Raw genomic sequence first — 21,507 nt, 5'->3', positions numbered from 1 at the left:
TGTAACCTATGCCAACATCTTGAGTTTGACTTCACTTTGCCTCCTGTTTGTGGTGATATTTTTTCTTTGACTAAATTACGTGTAGAAAAAAAGTATAATTACTTTTGTATTTGTTGTTAAACTATGACAGCATTATGATTATGTTTATGGGCCAAATGTTTGTCGAAGTCTTTTTGTTTGTTTGTTTTGTTTATGTAGTTTATAATTGTTGAAAAATTCAATAAATATATATTATTAAAAAAAAACTATGAGAGCATTATTATCTAATTAGTCATTTGAATCTTTCTTTCAAATTTTCTTAGGAAATGGGATATGGCAAACTGCCACCATTGAAGTGTTTGTTATTGTAATCTAATCCACATTCAAATCAACAGTGATGCTGAAAGAAAGAAAGAAAGAGATGAATATATACTTATTTTACCTACTAGACTCTCAGTTTTCTTCATTGAAAAATGTTAATTACAAATCAACTAGTCTACCCCAAACACACTCACTCACACACACGCATGAACAAAAACCTCCATTCATTCTGAAAGGCCTCCACATTATTCCTAAACTTTTGATATGTGTACTCCACCTTATATATACCATCCCTTTGAACATGGAAATAACATCCACTAGGACACCACCCTTCAGCTTGTTTCTGGTTAGCCAAATGGCCAACTTAACCTGATCAAAAGAAAATGAACTAAAACTGCTAGTGTTTTTCTTCGTGCTATATACACTGGTCCCAGGATAATGGTCTCAACAGAAAAAAACCACCCCAAACTGAGCACAAAGAAACTTAAGAAGTTCTAAAACACGCTTGATTCTGGAACATTACAGGAAAGCATGCATATCAGTTTTACATAAACCACAAAAAGGACAGCCCTCCCCTTGGTCTGATCTTAGCCTGGCCAAGAAATGGTTTGTTGGCAGGGCAGCATGAACTACCCTCCAATGCAAATCTGTTCTGGCTGTTTGTAAAAAAAAACTCTTGACCTGAAAGCTTGCAAATGTTCAAATATAACTTCCTGCCACTGATGCACTGCAACGTCCCTTCAAACCTTAAAGTTCCTCACCTTCATGTAGGCCATATACAAGGGTTTACTGTGCAGCTTACTAATTCGGCCCAGACAAGGAGTGCTGATGAACAGCAACTTCCCTTCCCCCCCTGCAGTTCTTCAGTGTTCATGTCAACTGAGGCAACTCAGACACCTCCTTTCCCTGTGACACCACCAGGCAACTCCTCACTAACTCTGGCAGAGCCTCCTGGACTCCTTCAAGAAGCTTCTCAGTGAATTCAGCCCAGTCAGCTGACTGAATTCTTCAGGTGTCCTCCACCATGTCCCATCAGGAGATAGAAGATGCTTTACCTTGGTAACTCCTGCCTTCATAATTCTCTGTGTCAAACCTGAAGAATCAAAAGATGTCAGAGAGAAGACTGGGAACAGGCTCCCCCAAATCCCCACTTTGAGGCCCTCCATCTGTTCATCTCTTAAGAAGCTCCATGCTTTCAAAACAGACCTGTAGAAGTCCATGATCCCTGTTGTATTCAGCTCCAAAAACTCTGTGAGGAAGAGTTGAACATCCAGCCCCAGTCCTCCAGCCATCCTTAACAAGGCACAGGCTGGTTTCCTCCAACTCACATCAGCAGGAGGAGGCTACTACAGTAAGTTATTAGCAATCAGGGTCCTACCTCTGCAAGACAACTGACTTAACAACTGTTTCCACTTTAATAGTTTCTTTTGTATTGTCTGTACTAGTCCTTCCCAATTCTTTTTAACCCGGGTCTCAGAGCCCAAATAAACCCCAAACCCTCAGCCCAGTATCCTTCTACTGCAAAGCACCTGGCAGTCCAATTTCCACACTGCAAAGCCTCACTCTTTGCCCAGTTCACTTTGGCAGAGGATGCCTTCTGATAGACCTGAAGACATGTCTCTAATGCCCTTACATCTTCATCACTTTTTATAAAAACACATATACATATAAATACATATACATAAATCATCTGCATAAGCAGACAGAATGTTTGGTTTACATTGTCCAGCTTCCTAAGAAGACATAACATGGGCTCAATTGCCAAACTATAAAGTTGTCCTGGCAAAGGGCAACCCTGCCGAATTCCCTGTCCAACCTGGACCAGCTGACTCAAACCTCCACCCACCTTCAACAAACAAGTAGCACCTTTATACAATATTTTAACAATTTGAATACAAAGCTGTCCAAACACAAAACCAGATAACACTTTGAACAAATATCCATAATCCACTCTGTCAAAAGCTTTTTCCTGGTCCAGGGATACCCCTCCACAGCAGAGTACCCCCAAATTGCCCATTTCCAAAACATCACACATAAGAAACAGATTATCAGAGATTGAACATCCAGGACCACAGCATGATTGACAGAGTTTCAGACAATTCACCAGAACCATGGCAATCAGTTTATAATCCACTGTCAATAAAGCTACTGGCCTCCAATTCTTAAGAGTCACTAGATCTCTTTTTTTAGGTAGCAGGGTCAGAACAGCCTTCGTACCACTCAGTGGCGATTCTCCAGTTCTAATGCACTCCGTTAAGACTTCATACAGATCTCCTCCAATAATATCCCAAAAGGTCCTATAGAACCCCACTGGAAGACCATCTATCCCAGGAGCCTGTCCCAGTACCGTGTGAGACAAAGCACAGGCCGATCTAGGAGAGTCTTGTCGGAGTCAGAGAGCTGAGGAAGGTCTGACAGGAGAACATCACTCGTCGCGTTGTTCTGCTTTAAATAAATCAGAATAGAACCGCACGGCCTTCTCTCGCACCACCTTCACATCTGCAGTTATTCTCCCACTAGAAAGTTTTAAACAGTGCATAGTCTTCCTTTGAGCCGCTCTCTTTTCAAGGCCAAATAAATAGGAGCTGGATGTGTCCATTCCTTTGAACATATTGACTCTGGCGTTAATGAAGGCCCCTTTAGCTTCCTCCTTCAGGTGAACTCCCAGGTTTTTACGGCCCTCCAACAACTATTGCCTTTTCCCAACACAACACCTCCCACTCCCATCCTCTATCATTTTAGCCTCCAAATCACTGATGCTTTTTCCAAATCAGCTTGTACCCTCCTCAGCTCTGCAGAGGACAGAGCAGAGTATTGCTGACAAAACAACCTGATCTGTACCTTCCCCACATTCCACCAAATCCACAAAGAATCAAAACCCTGCTTATTCTGTTTCCATACTTGCCAAAATTCTCTGAACCTAGAAGAAAAGGTAACATCCTGCAAAAAGCCCACACTGGAAAACCAATATGCAGACCTGTGGACTCTTGTGGACAAAAACAAATCAAACAGAACCATGGATACATGGACCTGAATGTATCTACAAGACCTCTGACCTTCACCATATATTACCCAAGAGACTGGGTGTGGCTCAAAACTCTCCATTCCATCCAGACTGGGGCTCACTGTACAATTCCAGTCCCCTCACCACCAAAACTGTATCCAAATCAGCAGACTCTAACTCAGTGCTAATCTGATTGAACTGGGCCACTCTCTCCCTGCCTATATTAGGAGCATAAACATTAACAAACATAAAATACCTACCCCTGCACTAAGATTAGTGCCATGACGGAAATAAACTTTCCCTCTTCACCAGAGCTCCCAGTCCACCTCATTATCAGCATTACCACGTGTTTCTTGTAAAAAAAAAAAAAAAAAGCACACTAATCCTCTTTTGTTTCATAAATTCCCACAAAATGCTCATCTTTCCTGCATCTCTATCCCCATTAATGTTAAGATAAGCCACATGTAAAAGATCCATGCATAGGAAAGAGAGAAGAGAAAGGAACCCAAGAAACAGAGGGTGTAATGAAGAAGAAAAACTGATTATATTAAACAGTATTTGATCCTAAACCTTTTCTCTCAGAAATCACCCATTTCCTCAGTCTATAAATATCCCTCTCTGCTATCAACTTGCTTCCAAATTTATTAATATGATGAACAGATCTCAGAAATTTTTCTGAATCTGGAAAATAGGAAACCAGAGAAACATTCTTCTTATTTTTTGTGTTTTTCGAGAACTGACTAAGCTCCATAGCTGAGTGCAAGTCTTCACTCTGGAACTCACAGCTAGTCTCTGGTTCCGACATTTCCCAGTCCGACAGCTCCTGTTCCTCACACCCAATCATCCTCACCTCCTCCTCGTCTCCTTCGTCCTCCACCACTGTCTGACCCTTCACCTTCTCATTAATAGTGACCTCTTTCTGTAAAGGACACTCAACGTGTACCTGTTGCTCCACAAGATTTTTACATTGTCCTCCAGTCTGAATAATCCCATCAGACTCCATCTGCTTTCTTACCCTCTTAACATTTCTTCTAGATAGACCTACTCCATCAGTCCTACTTCTCTCCTCTCTCTCTTCTCTAGTCTTCTCTGCCACCTCCCCTCCACCTTCTTTACCTACAACCACTCCTACTTCTGGCCCCTCTCCATCCTCACCTATCCCCCCACTCGCAGGACCTCCCTCACCTATATGCCCTCTACCATTCTGATGGGGACACACAAAGCTTTTATCGCCAATGTTGCCATTTTCAAAACATCTCAAACTATCAGTGGTAGCAAAAATGGAATAAAAACTATTTCTGTGTTTCACTGCAAAACTGACATCCAAAGTCTGATCTGTGCTCTTTAAACACATGAACGCCTCTCTACGGAAAGACAAAACATGTTTCAAGTTTGCATATGTCTGAAACCGCTTGCAAACTTGCCAGATCAACTCAATTCTTTTTCTAAGGTTTCATTCTCAATGAATGGCAGCATATTAGAAACTAATACCCTGGTAGCTGGCGCTGACAGTGGTAAAACCAGCACCATAAGCCCATTAATCCAGATACCGGCAGCGACAACCTTGCTAACCAAGCTCTCCTTCTTCAGAAACACCATTCGTTCTGGAAGCAAAGCTGAGATTCTCACTATCTGCTCTCCTACCAGCAAACATGTCACAAACAAAATGTGTTCAAAACAGTCCACTCACAAATTAAACAAGGAATCACACCAAAAAGTGACAACTGATTATATAACAAAGGAAACTGTGAATGAAAGAAAGAAAGAATGGAAACAGCCAAGAATGCCAAAAAAGTGCAGACCCTTCTCACCTGATTGAAGAAAGAAAGAAAGAAAATTTTGAATATACACTCACTTTACCTACTATGCATTTTCAAAAGGTTCAAATATATTTACAATGTTGTGTAAAATGTAACCTCACTCTACAGTCATGTTAAAAATAAAGTACATCTTTACTGATAAGAGGGTAAGTGGCAGCCAGGTGCTGCTAATCACATGCACTTGATTAACTGATCATCAGTGTGAGCACCTGTATAAAAGCAGAGGCTTTGGCAGTTTGGTCGACTGGAGCATTTTAGGTGTGTGTTAGCGCATTGCAACAATCTTTCAATCAGTGGGCAACCCAGCAAATTCACCCCAAGGTCAGACCGTGCAATGCTCAGAGAAACTGCAAAAAACCCAAGAGTTACATCTCAGACTCTACAAGCCTCAGTTAAATGACAGTACATTTAGGAAAAGTGGCTTGTTTTGAAGGGTCGCCAGGAAAGCCTCGTCTCTTTAAAAAGAACATGGCAGCACAACTTAACTTTGCAAAGCTGAACAAAACACAAGACTTCTGGAACAATGTCCACTGGACAGACAAGACTAAAACAAAGATGTTTGACAATAATGCACAGCACCAAATTAGAGAGAGAGAGAGAGAGAGAACAACTGTCAAGCATAGTGGTGGAGGGTTTCGGCTTGTTCTGTAGCAGCCACCTGCAGTCACTGAGTTGACCATGAACTCATCTAAATACCAAAGTTTGTAACAGCTTGGCTGAAATGGCCTGATTGAAATGCTTTGGTAAGGCATAAGGAGTGTTGTGCAAAAATGAAGGCCCCCAAACTGAAACAATGTTGTAAAGATGAGTGGGCAAAAATTCCTCCACAACAGTGTGGACTGATGAAGTCGTACAGAAAACAGTTATTTTTAGTTATTGGTACTAAAGGTGGTCCTGGTAAGTACTGAATCATGGGGTGTACTTAGTCTTTCACAGGACTGTGAAAACTTTGTTTCTTTTTTTTTTTTTTTTTTGCATGACTGTACATAGATTTTATGTTTGGGTTTTTTTTTCAATAGTTCCAAATACCTTTACCTTTGAATTAAATCTGAAGCCATATTTTTGGATCTTCTGTAGAAAGATCAGATCATGTGATCTGATTGTGAATTCATTCACAGTGAAGCCGATGATGATGGTAAACAAGTGTATAAAGACAAAATTGTTCACACAGTAAAATTTGCAACACTTGTTACTTGTTTTTGTTGTTTTGAAGTGACTTCTTGCTGTTACGTGATTTGTTGCTATTTGTCCAAGTATTTTAAAATGACATATATTTTATATATATATATATATATATATATATATATATATATATATATATATATATATGACACAAAATCCTGAAACAGGGATTTTGGGGCTGTAGCAATTAACATATTTTTGTTTGCCATGTTTTGAGATGGTTTTGGAACAAAGTCTTTACATTGCCAGAAAAAAGGGCACAGCCTATCTGGAAAGCTTACACTAAACATGCATCAAAGAAGATTTATGCTGCTTGAACCTTGAAAGCGATTGCAAATTTCAGCACAATACAGTGTTTTTATCCAACAAGAATAATTGAGGGATCACAGGGATATTGCTGCCTTCCCTCGTGTATTGAGGATTTGGTGAAGATGTACATCTAGCATGTTTATTGTGATCGTTTCAATGAGTCATTTAGTCTAACACATTGACAGAAATCTGCATTATCTTCCTGAGATTAAGTGAAGCATGCGCTGTGCTTGCCACAAATTTGATATCAAATCCATATAAGCTGTTCCTTACCCCCTTTCGCATTTGTGAAAATTTGTGGACACAGCCAAAAACAACAGTCAGCCTGTTTTAATTCAAGACGCCAGCTCTGAGATCCCCATACTTCTCATTGTGCTGCCTTGTTTTTTGGGGGGTTTTTTTTACAGAGAATAAACGTGGATTTTCTCATCTGCATGAGGACTGCAAACAGAGCCTGAGTCCATATACAGGAGAAATCAAAGTGCATTAGTATTTAGGGCAGGTAGACCAATTTGACTCATATAAAAATACATATTTATTTGTTGTCATGACTTGAAGGTAGGTCAAATATTATGTAATGTGCATTTGATAGTTTATCCACATTCTCCATATCACATTAAATTTTTCATCCAAAAACATAAACCCCTCTGTGCTCTTGTAAGGAAAAATCACTTGTCAGGTTCTAGACTTTTATTAGTCAGACCCTTTTTGTTCCACTCTTACCTCAGCTGGAGACATTCTTGACTAACTGATGATGATTTATTTCATTTTTCTTGTCTTAACCACTGTGCAGTAACATTGGCAGAACTAATTAAAAATTATAAGAAGCAAATTAGCATAACAACTCAGTTTACAGATCTTAACTAATGAATTAGTCTATTTCTTACATGTTGATGTAAAAAGGGTAACTTTATCATTTGTCTTGCAGCTAGCTGAAACACACAGAGCCCTGATTATAAAATATAACAAATATATAACAGAAAAATATGCAAAACATAAATAAACAATACACAAACACATGCCATAATCACCCCACCCAGTCATCAGTGGTTATATGATAATTTTTATTACCTGTTATTTTCAAGTAAAAGACTGATGATCAGCTGACTCACACTGAGCAGGTTAGCATTAAGGTGCACTGGACCAGATGGAGACAGCCACAAAGCTCTTCATTTGTTAGTTAATTGTTCATTTTGATTTTGAAAACCACCTAAAAAAAAAATTAAGCTCTGGTTGATACATTTAAATAAAAGCAGCCAAAGCTTGAGTTTGGAGCTGGGATGTAGGGCATGGTGAAAAGTCCTGTAATAATGGTGTGCAATTGCCATATTAAAAGGAAAACAGATGTGATGGTCCAGGTAAGACATGAATATGTGGTGCTCTCCAAGGTGCTGCTCATGTAGCTGTCAGTTGCAAAGAAAATGTCTGAGTCTCTCACTCTAATTTGTGCCAGGTGTTTGTGTTACTTATTAGCAGAAGCTTATAAGACAATGTTTTAACTGCACTCATCTGTATATGTGGATGCGTTTTTCTCTCTTGGTTGCAGAGACTGGAGCCTTTCTTCACCTAATGTCTTCATAATAAGTACTGTCAGTGTCACAGCACTCAGTATTTCTCTTCTATTAAGTTTGTTTTGTTCTGAACTGTTAGTGTGACAGTATGCCAAAGTTATACTTTACTCACCTTGATGGCTGCAGTGTTTATTATTTTGGCAAGTAGTTCTTGTGATTTTGACAAGATAATAAAACTTAAATTTTAGTGCATGTCATGGCCCTGGTTCTTTTGAGTTCTGTGAAGTTTGTGGTTCTTTGATTTTTGCATTTTAGGTCATCTCTTGAGTTTCAAGAGATAACCTAGGTTATATTTAAGTCCTTGGGTTTTCAGTTTATTTTACCTGCCCTTTCAGCCCCCCTGTTGTCAAGGTGTAAGGTGCCAATAGGTGAAGCACAGTCCAATTGGCACAGATCTCACAGTTCACAAATGTTTATTGAACACAAAGAGTTAGTTGCACAGGGAGGTCTCAGTAAAGGAATGGTTTAATTTGTTAAACATGAAAGGTGGGATGTATTCCAAGGCTAGCCAGTGGATGATTCTGCTCAGAGTTACAGAGTAGTGCTGCTCTGGTCAGCATTTACGCAGATGCTGCTGCATGGATGATACAGCCAAATCCTCTTATTGAGCAGGGATTAATGGTAAATGGACTAGTTCTTAAATAGCGCTTTTCTACTCTACTTGAGCACACATAGCATTTTATACAACATGTTTGCATTCACCCATTCACACACACACACACACACACACACACACATACACACACACACACACACACACACACACACACACACTTTTTTCCTACATCTAAGTGCTTTCTATCTAACTTTCACGCACACATTCACATCCCGATGAATACATCAGGAGCAACTCGGGGTTCAATATCTTGCCCAAGGATACATTGACATGCAGACTGGAGCAGCCAGGAATAGAACCACCAACCTTCTGACTAGCAGATGACCTGCCTCCAATGGAGGCTGGTAACCTAAAGATAGTTCAAATTGGGAGAGTCCTGTAGCAGATGAAGTCAGAGAGTTGTGGGCATATTCTATAGAGGACAGTTCTGAGCTCCATGAAGACATGCCAGAGACATAGCAGTTCCTAGTTTAAACGTTCTGTTTGGAAGTTGGTTTGAGGGTGAAAACCGGAACTGAGACAAGGTTTGCCCCCCCCAAAGCACCACAAAATGCCTTCCACACTTGTGAAATGAACTGTAGCGTCTATCGGAAACTCTCTCTAAAGGAATGCCATGCAACCTGAAAACATGATTGGTGGCAGTTTCAGTCGCTAAAGTGAGTTTTACTAGTGCTAGGAAGTGTACTACTTTAGAGAACCTATCAATTATGGAGAGGATTACAGTCTTTCCACATGAGGGGGGTAACCCAGTGATGACGTCTAAAGCAATGTGTGACCACAGTCTACTGGGAGTGGAGGGGTTGTAACAGACCTGAAGGGGGCTGAGAGCTACTCTTGTTCCTGGAGCAGATGGTGTAAGCTCCTACATATTTACCAGAAGGTCACCAAAAATGATGTTTCAGGAAAAGAATAGTTCTGCTTACCCTGGGGAGGCAGGTGAATCTGGCAGTGTGGACCTAGTGGAGAACCCCCAAGTGCACTGAGAAGGGGACATAGCCCAGTCAAAAATGGGCAAATCCCAGAAAGTGCTGGAGTTGCTTCTGGGAGATGTGAATCGGCCGCTCAGCCATGGCCTTGATCTCCTCCGGGTCTGTGTTCATCTGCCCTCTCTCGAACACATATCCCTAAAAGTTCACTGAAAACACATTTTAGATTTCATATATGGGGGATTCTCCAGGAACCTCTGGAGGACTCATTGCATGTGACAGCGATGTTCACTGAGGCATTTGGAATAGATCAGAATATTATCAATATCACAAAAAAAAGACATTCGGGTAAACTGTTTTTATAGCATTCACAAGGGCTTGAAATACAGCAGGAGTGTTAGTCCAACCAAAAGGCATTACCAAATACTTAAAATGACCAAGTAGAGTGTTGAAAGCTGTTTTCCATTCATCATCCTGATGTATTCTGACCAGGTGGTAAGCATTCCTAAGGTCCAGTTTTGTGAAAATGGTAGTTCCATGTAGCAGCATGCATGCAGAACTAATGAGAGAGAGTGGGTACTTATTCTTAATGGTGGCACAATTAATCCATCCATCCACTTTCTTCTGCTTATCTGGGGCCAGGTCGCAGGAGCAACAGCCTAAGCAGAGAAGCCCAAACTTCCCTCTCCCCAGCCACCACCTCCAGCTCATCCAGGGGGACCCCAAGGTGGTTCCAGGCCAGCCGAATTCCTCCAGCATGTCCTGGTTCTGGGAGCGGGAGATTGACAGATGCATTGGGGCTGCGTCTGCAGTGATGTGGACACTGCACCGGTCTGTCGTGGTAAAGAGGGAGCTGAGCATGTAAGCAAAGCTGTCAATTTACCGGTCAATCTACGTCACTACCCTCACCTATGTTCACGAGCTTTGGATAGTGACCGAGAATGAGACTGCGAATACAAGCGGCAGAAAAGACCTTCCTCCGAAGGGTGGCTGGCCTCTCCCTTAGAGATAGGCTGAGGAGTGCAGCCATTCAGGAGGGGCTCAGAATAGAGCCGCTGCTCCTCCACATCAAAAGGAGCCAGCTAAAGTGGTTCAGGCATCTGACTAGGATGCCTCCTGGGCACCTCCCAGACATGCAGACCAAGGACATGCTGGTGTCTTGATAAGTCCATGATAATCTATACAAGCAGGGAAAAAACAAAACAAAAAACAGCACCCATACAAGAGGAAGATGCTCCCAGAGATTCTCTTAGGTCGAGAGATGTTATACAGTAATGGCCAAAAGTTTAGAGAATGACACAAATATTGGATTTCCCAAAGTTTGCTGCTTCAGTGTTTTTTAATCTTTTTGTCAAATGTTTCTGTGGTACACTGAAGTATAATGACAAGCATTTCATAAGTTTAAAGGCTTTTATTGACAATTACATTAAGTTTATGCAAAGAGTCAATATTTGCAGTGTTGGCCCAGTCTTCCTCTGTAATTCACCCTGGCATGCTGAAAATCAACTTCTGGGCCAAATCCTTACTGATAGTAACCCATTCTTGCATAATCAATGCTCCATCATACTGGAAAAGGCATTGTTCTTTACCAAACTGTTCCTCTCAGAGGATGTTTTCGTACCATTCTTTATTCATGGCTGTGTTCTTAGGCAAACATGTGATTAAGCCCACTCCCTTGGATGAGAAGTAACCCCACACATGAAGGGTTTCAAGATGCTTTACTGTTGGCATGACCTCACACTCACCTTGTCTTCTCCAGACAACCATTTTCACAGATGTTCCAAACAATTGGAAAGGGGCTTCATCGGAGAAAATGACTTTACCCCAGTGCTCAGCAGTCCAATCCCTGTACTTTTTCTGGAAATTTCAGTCCTTGATGTTTTTCCTGGGGAGATATGGCTCCTTTGTTGCCCTTTTTGACAAGTCTTTGCCTCATTGCACATGCATTCCCACATGCCTGCTGCCATTCCTGAGCAAGCTTAGGATTAGTGCCCCAATCCTGCAGCTGAATCACCTTTAGGAGATGGTTCTGGAACTTGCTGGACTTTCTTGGGCACCCTGAAGCCTTCTTCAGAACATTTGAACCTCTTTCCTTGAAGTTCTTGATGATCTGGTACTGCATATGGTTGATTTAGGTGCAATCTTACTAGAAGCAATATTCTTGTCTGTGAAGCCCATTTCATGCAAAGCAATGATGGCACATTTCCTTTCAGGTAACCATGGTGAAAAAAGTAAGAACAATGATTTCAAGAACCACCCTCCTTTTAAAGCATCCAATTTGCTATTCGAACTCAATCAGCACAATGGAGTGGTTTCCATCCTTGTTCCCATCAACACTCTCACCTGTGAGAGTATCACTGAAATGATGTCAGCAGGTACTTTTGTGGCAGGGCTGAAATGAAATGGAAATTGTTTTTTTGGGAGTAAGTTCATTTTCATGGGAAAGAGGGACTTCACAATTATTCAGCATTCACCTGATCAGTCTTCATAATATTCTATATGCAAATTGCCATAAAAAAAAAAAAACGGAAGCAGCAAACTTTGTGAGAACCAGTACTTGTGCCATTCTCAAAACTTTTGGCCATAACTGCATAAATGGCCAGTGGGCTGTGCGGCCCCAAGGAGCAATGGCACATTCATATGGGAGATGAGGTGGCAGTGACGGGGCTTTGTCATTACTGGGCATAAATTGGAGGTCTTGGTATTCATTAGGGACTGAGGCCATGTCTGATGAGTAAGAGTTAGATGAGTTATACTTTAGTCACCTTGACGGCTTCAGTGTTTATTATTTTGACAAGTAGTTTTTGTGAATTTGACAAGACAATAAAACTTAAATTTTAGTGCATATCATGGTCCTGAGTTCTGTAAAATTTATGGTTATTTGAGCTTTGTATTTTGGCTTTCCGGGAGGAATGAACCAGCTCAGCTTTAACAGGTGAGTGAGCAGGGACTGTTTCTCAGCCACACGGAGAATACTGGAATGCGAGAGAACGAAGACACTGGAATAGAGAATGCAAAGGGATACAGGAAAATCATGGAAGAGCCTGATTACCACTCTAGGTATGCAGGCATTCTGGCAGAGACTGGATGCAGGAGCTAATTCTTAAATACAGGTGGGTGATGAGCAACAGGTGGGGGACCGAGGAGCAGGAGATGGTGGGACCATGCCTGCCCAACCCAGCCTAGACCTCAGAGAAAGAGAAAAAAATACAAAACACAAGAGCAAACCAGTGCAGACCATGACACCAGTATTCTGTTCTCAAGTCTTAATATCAGTGGTAGGTGGTTTTTTTTTTGTTTTTTTTACTTCCTGTTTTATATTGGTAGCTCTGTTTCCCTGTGTTACTAGATTTCTCTCTCTGTTCCTAGTGGTTTTCCTGGTTGGTGTTTCAGTTTTGTTTTTACTAATCAGCTTTTTGTTCGAAATCTGTCTCCTCTCTCGTCTGCTTTTGGATCCACACTTTAACCCACTCCAATCACGACAATTTATTTTCAATGTGCCTGTATTTTAACTGCAGTATTTTTCTTTACATCTCTCTTTAGAGGAGTAGCTGGTATGAGTAGCTTGAATGAGACCCTCAAATATACTAAGAACATCACATATACCACTGTACATCACTGGATCATTTGGGAATGCCTAGAAATCCCAGAATAACTGTCCTAAGTTAGAGCTGCATATTACTGTGTAGTTGGGAAACTTGAAGGCTATCTTAGTTGAGAATTTTCCATGAAATTAATTCTTCATTGTATTAAAATTACTCATTTGGATGAAACCATTTCCTGGGTTTCAAAGTTAGATACATTAATTAAAGTGTGAAATATCCAGGTCAAAATATCTCACTATAAAAGCAGAACAGAGACTTCATGAAAGGAAATACAGGATGAAGAGGCTAACCACTAATTCCATCATCCCTTAACCGAGTGTCAGAATAGGGGGACTACATTTGTTGGGGGGATAGTGTTTGACCAGTTGCAAACACATAAGGGAGTATAAGTGTATCGGGGTATCGTGATTAGCAGTGTTTTCGTTATGTGACTCCTCCTGACCTCTCAAAGGACATGATTGACATGAACATACATTAAGAATTCTAAAAACTAATGAGTCTTTCATGTAAGGAATTCAGTGTGGCGTCTTAAAGGCAGAGTGCAGGCACTTTAATCTGTAAAGCAGAACATGCCTCAGTGTTGCCCTTAAACCTGAACCCCTTGGATCTGGATATTTAATTGAAAACCTTCCAGTGCTACCATCTGAAACAAGCCAGTGTCACTTTAAAGAACTTTCAAAATGTGGTAACCCATCCCACTGGAATCCTTTGCATAGTGATGGCAGTCATGTTAATCCACTGTTGATCTACCCAGGGATCAAGCTGCTCCAAAATCAATAAAGCTGTGAAAGCCTGCCTTCTGGTCTTCATCAAATCCTTTACATCCGTGACTTATACAGTTTGATGCTACAGAACCTGATAATTTGCTCCTGTATCAGATGAATATAGTGAAAAAATATCAACATTTGCATTTTCTAAGCTCAACAGAATTACCCCCAGTGGAACATGAAACTGCAGGCCAAATAAAGGATAGTTAAGTTTCAGATATTAGGGAGAAAAAAAAAAAAAAAAAAAGACTTCATTTTGTAATGCATACTCACATAAAACAATGAGATATACCCAAAGGCATTTAAGGGAGTGATTCAATTTTAAAGTCAGCTCCATATCTTCCCAAATATTCCTATAAGGGTTTGGAGATTTATTGCAATACTAAGGAGTCCGCCCGTGCTGTATAACGCAGCTGATGTAGTTTCACAAAATTACTCCTTTCAAATGCAGATCGATTTTATCCAATAGCACCTAGGGGATGCTTTATTTATTAGTTAATTTCTACTAGATTGTATCTCAAAGGCAGGTGCCGACCTGCTGCGGCCCCCCTGCCACACTGGATGAGGCTGGATTCCACTCCATATTTTGTGTCCCGCTTTTGCCCTGCCGGTGCATCTGATCTGAACACAGAGCGCTCTCCTCCACAGTGCATTTCCACTTCAACGCAGCGACCATGGGCTTTCTTTGCTGAGCGAAGTTGAGTCAACAAGCCGGGAAACGCACTCATTGGATTTATGTGGCACCTTTATGCTCACAGCCCTCTTTTCTACTGCGCCGAGGGACTTTCAACTAGACTCGGTTGCGTTGCAAACCCGTTGTGCTTTGAGGAATGTATTAGTAGACAGTAGTTAAGTTCCAACCACTAACCGACCAGTTATTAAGTAGCCTTACCTGCGAATCTGCTGCAGGGGGAGTTTTGCCAGCAAGCGGGACACTGCAGAGCACCTAAACAAGAAAGGATCTGTACAGAAGTGAACGATGCTCAGACTGGAGACCATCATTTGCACTTTTTCTGTGCTCTCTGTTGCTGCAAGAGCAGAATTTAAAGCACGGAATTGCAGCGAGGTGAGGGAGGCTTGTATCGCAAAGGGCTTCAGCTTCGCACATGTTCCCCATCAGGAGATCCCAGGTAAGGGTGGGCTGAGTTACTGACTCACGACCTGTCAATTACAGCATCATAAGTGATCGGGAATACACAGCGACTTTTGCCAAATAAACGCGTCTGTGTTAAGTGCTTAGCAGTGGGAGGAAAAGTTAAAAACTCAGCCGTCCTATCGCAGTCCATTGAAGATGCTAAATGGTTTTAATGCTGCAGGGGTACGCTACTGCGACGGCACCACTTCTAACTAATTGGTTACAGCTTTTCAACCACCTGTCACTCACAAAGTAACTGTCATTCTCACTCACCGAAGTTAACTTCATACGAATGATGTGAGCTACTTAATTTCCACACTGACTAACTGGATACAGCGAGCTTCCCACTGCCGGATTGACAGGTGACAGGTCTAACCAACAATCCACAAATCTAAAAGGCCTGAAACTACAGGCTTATCAGTTAAATGCTGGGATGGCACATCATATCGGCTACCCTGTTCTGTCAATGCCGAATGTGTGCCGAATTTATCTGCATGTCTCCAGCAGAGGTCTCTGACCGTGGAAAACCAAGTAGCGACAGCCCAATGAGTGGCCAGCTCTGCAGATTAACTCCTGTCCTGTGAAAGGAGAAAAAAAAAAAAAAAAAAAAAAGGTTGACTAGATAAAATGTAGCTCATGCAGTGCTTAAGCAGTAGCCCATAACCACGATCCACGCATTTGGTTATGCATGATTTCAGCCACAGCCCTAATGAGTAATTATCTTAAATATACCTTGTACTGTACAATAAGGTAGGTCTGATGCACCCCCACCAGCATGCAAAACTACAGATTTAATGATGTTTAGTTGAAATCTCTGTTGGTTCTCTTGACCTTGATTACACATTCTTGCACATAATTTAAAAAATGACTTAAGGTTAAAGTGTCAGGGTTTTACTGCAGTAATACTTAATCTAATTATATATATATATATATTTTTTTTTTCAAGCATAGTTTGGATATAAATGTCAGCAAAACAGGAGAATGGATGAGAGGCATCCTCCCCCTTCCTCCTCTTTTGTCAATTTGTCTCTCCAGGTCATCATTGTTATGCTTCAAGGCTAATTATTCTTTCTATAAATCAGGAAATCTGGCACAAGTAAAAGGCTGCATATTTGATAACAGGCACACCTGTTCAGAGATGGGTTGAATAACTAACTGATTAAATCCTTTGGATCCGTGTCTCCGGCATCACAACTAATCTCTGGAATGAGTGAAAAAATTCAATCTGTCGCTTTCCTGAATGATGTCACCCTGAATAAACGTCTTTTGATCTGCTCTTTGACTGAGTCACAACCTTGCATGTCTTCTGGAGAGAGTCTTTATCAACAACTCAGCAAATTCACACAGTGATAGACGTGTCCTCTGGGCTCACAGCTCATTGCCTCTTACTCATGCAAACAACTTTCAAGCTAAGCCAGGTCTTGACTAAAATGAATTTGGAAATTCCTTTTGATTAAAAGTTGATTAAAATCTTAACATTGTACTACCAATAAATAAATAAATGAATACAAAGCATTAAAGTTGCATCTTAGCAGAAATGCAGTAAATGTGGAGAGCTTTCTTTTTCGCTGTGCAGATTCATATTAGCCTGAACTGATTTCACATTTAATCTCATGGCTGGCACATTACTTGTTTGCATTATTTTAACTTAATCTCCTGAAAATAGAGGCCTTCCTTTGGTTTAATAGCTGATTTGGTGGATAAATTAGACCCACTGACAGTAAATTCAGTCATATAGTTTATTATAACTGTTTTTTTTTTTAAGTTACAGGCAGTTTCGTGGTGCAGTTGCCTCACAGCAAGGGTGTGCTGGGTTTGAATCCACTGGCCGGCTGAGGCTTTTCTGTAGGGAGTTTGCACGTTCTCCCTTGCCTTTGCATGGGCTCTCTCTCTCTGGGTGCTCTGGCTTCCTCCCACAGTCCATGAATGTGAGCATGAATGGTTTTCTGTGTCAGCCTTGCGATAGACTGGTGATCTGTCCAGGGTGTACCCCTCCTTTTGCTCTGTGACAGCTGGGATAGGTCCCAGAAAAAAATGTAAGAAAATGGATGGATGGATATATTTTTGTGAAATTCACTTGGCAGATATTGTTAATAATGCAGCGTTATCTGCTTTTAGCTTTGGCCCTTTTTAGTTATTTAATTTTCTTACTGGAATAGCACTGATTTATATTACACGAATGATGTGGAAGTAGAGATGTAGTTAATGAGTGTGTGAAGGGTGCGTTACTGTTCACTTGTTTATGATTTGTGGAATTTACGGACAGATTGCAAAGAGCATTAACACAAAGATTAGTGTGAACTTAATCTTGACTTTTTTCATGTAGTTTCCGATGACTTTAAGAGTTGTTTCGGAGGCTCCGCGGGAGCATCGAAGTCACAAATGGGAAGCATCCGAAGTTACTTTAGAGCTCCGTAAGCTTCCTGTTTAGCTTAGTGTTTGTGTCAGTCTCACAACTGCCATCACACTCTATTAAAATCACTGATGATTTAGGAGAAATGTCAAACTTCACATAAACACCACAAATGGTGCTTTCACTGCTTCTGCATGCTGCTCATTTTTGTTAAATGGTGTCACTTTGCGGTTTGATTTCTGGAAGTCTGTAGTTATCATCTTATAGTCTCGAAGTTATTATAGTGACAGCTGGATGTGTGTTTCTGGTCCTGCTGCTTTTGATGTGGAGACTGAAAAACATATCGAGAAAACACCATATTTGTTTGATTTTTTTTTTTTTTTTTTTTTTTTTTTTTTACTTAGATTTTACTTACGTTAGTTTAATCACATTAGAATACTATTAAAAATTTATCACATCTGTTATTATTTTTTTAATTGGATAATCTTTTTTATAACATTGGCCAATATCCATAATTCATTACAATTGTTGCCAAAATAATTGCGAAATAATAGTAATAGTGAAAGAGCCGGGTGTTATTGTGTGTGTGTGTGTGTGTGTGTGTGTGTGTGTGTGTGTGTGTGTGTGTGTGTGTGTGTGTGTGTGTGTGTGTGTGTGTGTGTGTGTGTTTGGGCTCAATAGAGGAACCAGGTCAGGGGGAATGACAGCATTGGAGATGGAGTTATTGACAGAAATGTTGTTATGATCCAAGCCTAAAGGCTCAGGGAGTACAGTAATTCCACAAGTCTTAACCGATGACACTTTCTGCCGACCGGACCAGGTTGCAGGTACACAGTGAAGATAAGTTGAATAGGCATGAACTCAGAGATTGCTCTAAAAGTCTGGAGTGTTTGCACATCTTAAAATACTAATCACCCTTTCCAAAGAAGACTTTACTTATATCTATTTAATTCAGTTGTTAGCAAATGAATTGTATTTTGCCTCCTGAATCCACTTCTTTATTGCTTGTTAAAGTTAAGACCTGCCTCAGTCTTATCTGCTGTCTCGATTTCCACTCAGTGGATTACCCAACGTCTGAGACAAGATATGGAAAGTGAGTCATACGGCACACTGCTGGATTCAATGGAACTTCTTAGCATGTCATATTCTATGCTATCATTTGACGTCCAGCTCTGTTTACTGCCAGTCAGGAGATGGAGGTGGGACAGAAATAACGGTGGTGATATTTTATGTGATCTTTGCCTGTCTGCACGAGGCAAATGATCTCTACTGAAGCATGTAATGTGCACAGGTCTTCTACTGTCATGTAATGGGATGGAGGGGATTAAAAAGGGCTAAATGGGAGTGCCTGCAGAGGGAATGCTAGGTGACTTTGTTAGCCCCTGCAGCACACTCACACTGTTGCTGTGATGTATTGTGAAATTGTTGTGACCTTTCTGTCAGTCACACATGTTGAAATAGATCTGGGAGTGAGGTCCTGAAAGGGATAATAGCTTTCAATGGTGTGTTTTACCTTTTTACATTTTACTCCACAAACATCAAAGTATTTGTGATAAAAAATTGCAGATAATTGGACTGTTGAGATCCAAAGTAGTTGCTTTGTTTATATATGGTAGCACCAATCTTTGAGTCTGCATTCTGCTAATGTAATGTAAATGTGTCCTACTGAGAAGCAGAGAGGGGGCACTAACAGGCAAAAAAAATCCAAACAATCATCATTTTTCTCGTGGCAGAGGGGAATTCTCGCTGTCTGCATCCCTGTGTCATCAATCATACTTATGGATGCCAAAATGGCCTCATGATGGGCTCTCTCTGCGGGTGTTTTCTGTGAGAGCTGCAGGAAACACGGTGTCCTGCAAGTCTTTTAGGGTTGCAGCACTAAAAGCATAACAACACAAGACTCAAAGCATATCAAAATAAATTTAAGAAGGGGCTTTTAAAAAAAACAAAACAAAACTTTTACACAGAAAGCACAAAAGTAGGAACACTGACACAATTTAATGCTTTCCAACACTATGCCTTGCTTTTCAAGGCCCTGAAGTATTAAATGTATAAATAATTTTTAATAATTCATAAAGAAACTCAAAATAGACAAACATCCTGCAAGTACAACCCAATCAATTATACAAATGTACTGCAAGTTGTGCAGATGGCAGTGGAACTGTTTTCAGGGGACACACACAAAGGTGATGAGCAATGTTGCAATAGACTAAACGTGTTTTTGCTCATTTTCCACAGCAACTTCAAATTCACAAGGCATTGAACAACAACAGCAGACCCTAGGAAAAATTTACCTCCAGGTTTTCAGCCAGAAAGAGTTTCTAGTAGAAACACTTAAGGATGTCAGATGAGTGCTATAAAACATATGTAAAACCAAAAGTCAGTGCTGACTTCAATCCATCCATTCATCCATCCATTTCTGTCGCTTATTCGAGTCCAAGTTGCGAGAACAGCAACCTAAGCAGAGATACCCAGACCTCCCTCCCTCACCTCCTTCAGCTCTTCCAGGGGCATACCAAGTTGTTCCCAAGCCAGCTCAGAGATGTAGTGTCTCCAGCATGTCCTGGATATGTCCTGGGGCCTCAACCTGGTAGGAAATGCCCAAAACACCTCAACTAGAAGGCACCTAGGAGCCATTCTAGTTGAACCACCTCAACTAGTTCCTTTTGATGTGGAAGAGGTTCATGCATACTCTGAGCCCCTCCTGAATGACTGAGCTCCTCACCCTGTCTCTAAGGGAGAGCCCAGACACCCTTCAGAGTAGGCCTATTTTGATTGCTTGTATTTCATTCTTTCAGTCACCCAAAAGTCATTGCCGTAGTTGAAGGTAGGAATGTAGACTGACCAGTAAATCGGCACCTTCGCTTTCACGCTCAGCGGTCATCACCATAACAGACTGGTACAGCATACGCATCAGATGCTGCACCAGTCCTATCTGTTAATGCCCCCCCCCCTCATCTCCCTTGAACAAAACATCGAGATACTTTCACTCCTCTACTTGGGGCAGCAACTCCGCCCCGACTCGGCATGAGCACTCCTAAGTCAGTGTTGACTTATTAATTATAAACTTAGTTGATTTAGTTTACCATAATGGACTAGTGGGCTGTCCAGGCTGAATACTGTCTCTCATCCTATGACAAAGTCTGATAGGCACCAGCCCCTCCACAACACTAATTTGGATAAGCCATTAAGAGGCTACTTTCAGCTGCTCCCTTATTCACATGGGGTCACCACAGCGGGTAGCAGGTTTTTACACCAGATGCCCTTTCTGACACAACCTCCAAGGTATTTGTGTCTAAGAAACTGGATGGACTGATTTTATTTTTGCTAAGAGCTGGCTTGGTTAGATTTAGGAAAAGATCGTGTTTTTGGTTACATAGATGATTTCACAGCATTACCTACATATATAAAGCCTTTCAGCCAAATATGAGAGAAGGAACTTCTGCCAGAAAGGCTTTCTTCTTCCATGTGCTCAACAAGCAAATCCCAACCAGGTGTCTCATAGAAAAAAAAAGTCCTTTGGTGTCTGTGCTTTTTGTCACATGTGTGTCTGTCTGGTTGTGAGCCCAAGGCACATTTCTGTATGTTTTGTTGAGTGTGCTTGTAGCTTTTGTCTTGTAAAATTGATAAGGATTTTTTGTTTTGATTTTTTTATGTGTGTGTGTGTTTTATCTATTTTTATCATGCTCTTTCATCCACAGTATTATTGATACTTATCATCTGATATGTACAATATTTGTTTAGTTGTGTGCAGGTCATATTTTTTGCACGCATGGGCTATTGAAGTGGGCTTCTTGCACAATCACCCTCATGCAGCCATGCGCTGAGTTTATTGTTTCTGACCAGCAGTCCTAAACCAAGTTATTTTATTTTGCTAGTCTGGAACCTACAGTTTATGCAACAATGCTCTCTTCTCAGA

General features: G+C 40.9%; 1 protein-coding gene across 2 annotated transcripts in view; it reads left to right on the top strand.

The window, feature by feature from the left end:
- The first annotated feature begins 15,079 nt into the window (after positions 1–15,079).
- gpc6b (glypican 6b) overlaps positions 15,080–21,507 on the top strand; it is an 87,097-nt gene continuing 80,669 nt past the window's right edge. For both annotated transcript variants that reach the window (XM_030757575.1, XM_030757577.1), the window contains exon 1: positions 15,080–15,230. In XM_030757575.1, coding sequence (XP_030613435.1) covers positions 15,080–15,230 — 151 coding nt within the window. The remainder of the gene's footprint in view (positions 15,231–21,507) is intronic.

This window comes from Archocentrus centrarchus, chromosome 21, assembly GCF_007364275.1.
Source record: "Archocentrus centrarchus isolate MPI-CPG fArcCen1 chromosome 21, fArcCen1, whole genome shotgun sequence".
In the NCBI taxonomy this organism is placed as follows: Eukaryota; Metazoa; Chordata; class Actinopteri; order Cichliformes; family Cichlidae; genus Archocentrus; species Archocentrus centrarchus.
The sequence above is the reverse complement of the archived record's forward strand: the minus strand, read 5'-3'. Positions and strand labels throughout refer to the sequence as shown.